Genomic DNA, 6,000 nt, shown 5'->3' with positions numbered 1-6,000 from the left:
TTCGAAAAAATTTTTGAGATTTTCCAACATGACTAAGAAATATGCAATATAGTACCATTGAAAAGAAAAGAAATGAAATATACAATTAAATAAATATGCAAGATAAATGAATTTGCAAAGATTTATTGCCAATGTTCAAATAATCGAGCGAACAGAAGTATCTCCTTCAAACAAAATTTGTTCCTGACTTTCGTTTTTTATTACAGTATGCTTAAAATTTCAAATTTTTTTAAGCGTAATTTCTTTGTTTGACTACTCTTCTCAAATAGATATTAGCGAAAATTATGACAGGAGAATGCAATTCTGACGCAATATTCACTTCCTCTCTTCTATAAATGTTAAATTTTCTTGGCAGCTTAGCTAATTCATTGTATCTATAAGTTCACTTGTGATGGATTGTTAATTAATTTATTTGTATTGCATTTCCAATTAAGGCTTACGCAAACTATTCCATTTTCAATGCATTTTCATAAGCGGTATGCCAGGAGTGTTGGAAAGCGAGAATATACTCAAAGAACCATACTTTTCATATCATTGCTAAGCTGATTGATCAATAAAGATGATATAAAAGGCATAGTAATGCCTGAAATGATGAAAAGGCATAGTAATGCCTGAAATGATAGTTTTTAACAAATAAAAGATATGAAAAGCATATAATAGGACAATCAGGTATTTTTCAAAGTGAAAGCAAAATATCGTTGGAAATTCTTCCAATGGTACATTATAAATAGATAAATTAATATAAAGTTAGTATTGTCGGATGTTCTATGTCAAGATCATGCCGATTGGAAACACCTTCGATCAAATTAATCAAAATGGCCATAAATGGAGGAAATTTGATCGCAGAAATGCAAAAAATATCGTGTGAGGCATCAAATGTTAAATGATTCCTTTACAAATATACGCAAGGTGTTCCATTTGGGGAAACTCACGCATGCTAGTTGCGTATAATGAGAATTTCAGATTGGCGAATTCTTTGTGTATTAATTTGCAACCAACATATTGTCTGTTGTGATACCTACATAGAACGTTAGTATAACTGTAAAAATCACTAACCTTTTAACCATCGATTATACTGAAGAGGAAATTTTATTGCACTTCTTGAGGGACGTTCTTTACGCTGCTCACTATGAAGACTATGAATAAGCGTGAAGATGACATTGTCGAAAGTATTTGAATTTCAAGGAAATAGAATAATATGACATTGCCTTGGGTGATGTGAATTCATTTTTGCTCAGTTTTAGCGTAACGGTATAGAAACATTATGATAAAGTGTACTAATTGCTCATTAGGAAGAACGTGCATGGTTTTGACGTAGCATTTTGTGGAAGCAAATAATGATATATATGAAGTTATTACTGATATAATTAGGTAAAGCTATGATGATGACGTAATATTTTACATTTGAACTTCGGACTGTCATTATTCCATTCTTAAATACCTATGAAATTGTCAGAAATTTCCTCTGGGTGCTTGAATAATGTTGAAATTACAATTGAAATCGAAAATGAAAATGTTCAGTAGATGTCGTTCTGATTCAAACGATGAAGTCAATTTTGCCTGAGCTGCAGTTTTTTGAAAAAACACTACATGCATATTTTGCGTTTATTAAGAGAGTACAGTTAGCATTTGTATTCTAGGGTTGAGGAATGCTGAACTATGAGTTCAAGAATGGCATTCATCAGCAAAACACTTATTTGGTTTCGAAATGTGCCAGTAATTTTTTAATTACTTTCTAAAAACGTTTTATTAGAAAACGGCAGCAGTATGAAAAACATTTTTATTAAATTACACAAAAATTTCCAATCTACATCAAAGACGAAAAATCATTTTCACAATGTTATGAATATTAACGTTCAACTATCCAGAGCAACGCAGCGTTTTTGCTCTGGGAGATGAACGTATGAGAATCTAATATGAGGAACAAATGCAAGAAGCACATTTCAAAAGAAATACAATTCCGAAAAAGATGAATTCCAAAGAATTCCATACCTAAAATAAACCTAAAGCACAAACAAACAAATGATAAAATTAAAATGCAGCTGTGAATCGTAAAAAGGCAAACGGAAACATTGCCGCAAGCATTAAAATTATATTAATTTAAATAATCTAGATACAACACGTCGCATAAAAATAATATTTTTATCATAATGCGCTACTCATGTCCAGGGAAATATTTTATTAACATAAAGTAACCATTTAAAAGATATGAGGAATGAATGCAATCAAACGAAAATCAAATAGAAAGAAACCACATATATATATATATATATATAAACATTAGAAATTCTCGAATTGTTGGGGAAAAGGGAAAATGTCATGTTACCATTGAAAGTACAATTATAAACACTGCAGCAGTAAAGTAAATGCATTGACTAGGCCCGTACACCGCAAGCGAATTAACGGAATTAACTGCGTTATTGCTAACGCAACCATGCCACGTTAATTAATACGCGCAATGCTAAAGCATGGCAAAGCACGGCATTCAACGTCCAACACGGATGAAGGGCTATTGTACAAAAAACCAACCAGAATAACATAAGAAATGAGATTTTCGAAATCTGCATTATTTAATGAGCTTATTTGATGATATACAAGACAATTACAATACGTTTGTAATTTTTTGAATTAAAAATGGAAAACTGAAAAAGCAGTATCCAGCTCTTCTAAGATGTGCAGCGCAAATCATTTATGAGCAAATTACTGGGATGCACTTTTCATTTCATGAATTGAACGATTAGTAATTACAAGAAAACCAATGACTCATATCAGCTTCATCTTATGTGTGTATTTGTGAATATTCTCCACAACCCGCTCCAAACATTAAACGTACATTTCATAGCAAAGCAGTGCGCCTTCAACGCTTTGCTCATGCCCGTGCTAGCCACGTTAATCAAGCGAACAAGCGCTACGCTATTGATAACGCAACCATGCCACGTTAATTAATAAGTGCAGTGCATATAAAGCAACATATTGCATATAACATAACATAATTTGTAGCCAACATATTGTCTGTAGTGATACCTACATAGAACGTTGGTTAGTATAATTGTGAAAATGACTCACTATTTAACTATTGATGATGTTGAAGAGGAGACTTTATCGCGCTTGTTAACCGCTGTTCTTTCCACAGATTACTATGAAGATTGTGAATAACTGTGAAGTTGACATTTTGAAAAGTCGGTCAAGTTCAAGGAATTATTAATAGTCAAAATATTGAATGTAAAGTAATCTGACTTTGTCTGTAATATGATGTAAATTCCTTTTGGCTTAGTTATGGCGTATTGGCATAGAAACATTATGATAAACTTTTCTAACTGCTGAAAGTTATTATGATTTCATTGAAAGTTAATAAAGTATTGTATGTAGAATGTAGAATAATTCACTTTTTGAGCCATAATTGATTATTACAAACTTGCTGATTTTCGTTAATTTAAATTCCTTTCCATTTCTGTAATTTTATTATGATGTTAACAAATGTTTATTTATAACTGTTTATGGGTTTGTTGTTGATTTTATTTCAAGTTAAATTGCCGCCTTTTGTTGCACTGCATTTGCTCACCTGAACATCTGTTGCGCTGAACGCTGAATATGCTGTTGATCTGAAATATTGCAAGATTAGATTTTTGCAAATTAGCAAACACATAATAAAAAGATTCCCTTCCCCCCCCCGCAAAACTGATCTATTTGAAATGCATTCGGAAATAGAGTATCTACATGTTATTTTTGTCGCTTCTGCTTAGACGTTCAGAAAAGCAGTGCAAATTGAATAATCAGTAATTCATAAATAACATTTAAAATACGTTTAAATAAGTGGCCTTTTTGAAAACGGAACAAAATAAAAATTTTTTTTCATAAATGGCTAGTCCAACTCAAAAGCAAGAAAACTCCAAAGTTTCATTACAAATGAATGCGTAGTTGTCGATTGCAAAAATGCCGAAATGTCGAAATGTGTGAAAATTTTCAGAAATTCAAATTTCTGATATTTCCGGAAATAGGAAAATCATCAATTTTGAAAACACGTAACTCGCCGACTTTTTTATCGAATTTCTCCATTGTAAATTAATTGCATACTACAAAATAAGGTATATTATCGATTAAAATCAAAAAACATAAATTTGTTGGTTTGTTTTATTATTTGTGAAGCATCATTCATTTTGCATCATTCCTTCAGAATGGACTGTCTTGTTTTGGTCTTTTTTCATCTGTATGTGGTTCAAAAAAATATATATTCAGAATTATCTTTGGCGTGATCATTTTACGTCTTTTTGCCTCCAACTGTAGATGCATACCATACGTGGTTACCCATGAAAATCAACAATGCACCTCACAATCCACACTGATGTATGACGCAATGAGTAACACAGGCTTTACCGCTGAAATTGGCTCTCGCGATACGCCCGCTGACTCTCAGCAGACGTTCTTCATCCATGAGTTCGTTCCACTGGAGTTGGCTTTGAGCACAAATTCACTCGTCTGACTCCCTCTGAGCCACTGGACAGTTCAGCTACGGGCCGATCAATTTCGTCATACTGCTCACTTACCGGAAACTGAATGCTTCGTCCAAAGCACGTACAGCACACGGTCACTCGTATCAAAGATTCAGTGAATTTCTGATAGCAACTTTTTGGAAGTGGTGATATATCGTCAGTGCACTTTACGCCTTCCTTCTCTGGCGCTATTGTGATCCTTCATGGCAACAGCTAAAATTTCAAAATACACAAGTAAATGTTCAGTTCATCATTTTAGAGAGAAATTTGAATTTTGAACTATAATAAAGAATTCATTCATAATTAAAAGTTCTTCAAATCCTACAAACAGGTTGAAATAGCTGTTGAATGCTGTTCAGCAATTGAACGCCGAATTCAGTGGCCAAATTAGTGCAACAATAAAACGAGCAATATCGTCTACACACGCTACTAATAATACTATTAGTCACGTCAGTCAAGTGAACAAGCGCATTATTATTAATAATGCGAATAACTTGAAGAAAAAAGCAAATTTGCATAGTGCTAACGTGCCATCGTTATTCGACTTGGTCTAATTGCGCTGATAATCTGAACGCTGAGTGCAATTTTTCTATTCCAAAAATGAATATCAACCTCATCTTGATAAGATCACTGAAAACTTTAAATAAGAAAAAAAAATAACATTTTCCACATGTCTCAACTTGAAATAAATCGTTTGGGGGAAAGGGGAGGGGAGGGGAAGGACTTTTCTTATATTTTTCTAAAATTTCACGAGCTATACAACAACGTTTGTTGTTTTGTATGAAAAATTACTTTCAACCACATCTCTTTCTTGTCTTTGGGAATAATGTCTTTGCGCCAAAGATGCTGCATAGTTTCGATTGTATATTTTCTGTACAAATAAAACCTACCGTGTCCAAAACCCATATAACCCTTCTGAGTGTAGTTTTTTATGAAGAAGACATGCACGCGCCTCCAGTTGCGGTTGAGAAATTTATTGAAACGAATTCCACTTTTCATACATTTGCTAGTGGTGAAAAAAAAACTGCAATATGCCGGCAAAATATTGTGCGCTTAAATTCTAATTACCATTAGGCAAAATGAAGCAGATGACAAATAGTGTTGACGTGATGAGCAACACACAGATCGATCATCAATTGTTTATGCGCATGCAAGTACTTTTCACTTTAATGCACTTCGCGCTCGGTATGGCAACTGAGTTTTGTTTAATTAGTTGTCATTGATACCAGTGTATGCGTGGCTGTTAAATTTTCGATAACAGTTCCAATCAATATTAATCCTGAAGACAAGATCAAAATCAGCATCAGCTGAATGCAATCTACCAAAGCATCGTTTGATTTCTTTTTTCGTTTACACTCACTCAGCTGACAGATGATAAACAGGTGGCTACAATAAGATACTTGTTGTACACTGAAGTGCCGCATTCAGCATCACTGAAATCTGTCAGTCATGCTGTGATCATGTCCAACAATAATTTCAAGCTGAACTAGTAGTAACAGCCATCATTTAT

At 33.4% G+C, this 6,000-nt stretch overlaps 1 protein-coding gene across 1 annotated transcript; it reads left to right on the top strand.

Annotated features, from left to right (window-relative positions):
• The first annotated feature begins 3,858 nt into the window (after positions 1-3,858).
• Positions 3,859-4,480, top strand: Tsp_04428 (putative regulatory protein). The gene is made up of 2 exons (XM_003375194.1): positions 3,859-3,914; positions 4,237-4,480. The coding sequence occupies exons 1-2, from the start codon at positions 3,859-3,861 to the stop codon at positions 4,478-4,480; spliced, it is 300 nt and encodes a 99-aa protein (XP_003375242.1).
• Positions 4,481-6,000: the final 1,520 nt, after the last annotated feature.

This window comes from Trichinella spiralis (assembly GCF_000181795.1).
Source record: "Trichinella spiralis strain ISS 195 chromosome Unknown Scfld5, whole genome shotgun sequence".
NCBI lineage: Eukaryota > Metazoa > Nematoda > Enoplea > Trichinellida > Trichinellidae > Trichinella > Trichinella spiralis.
Note: the sequence above shows the minus strand (reverse complement) of the source record. Positions and strands in the feature narration are given on the sequence as shown.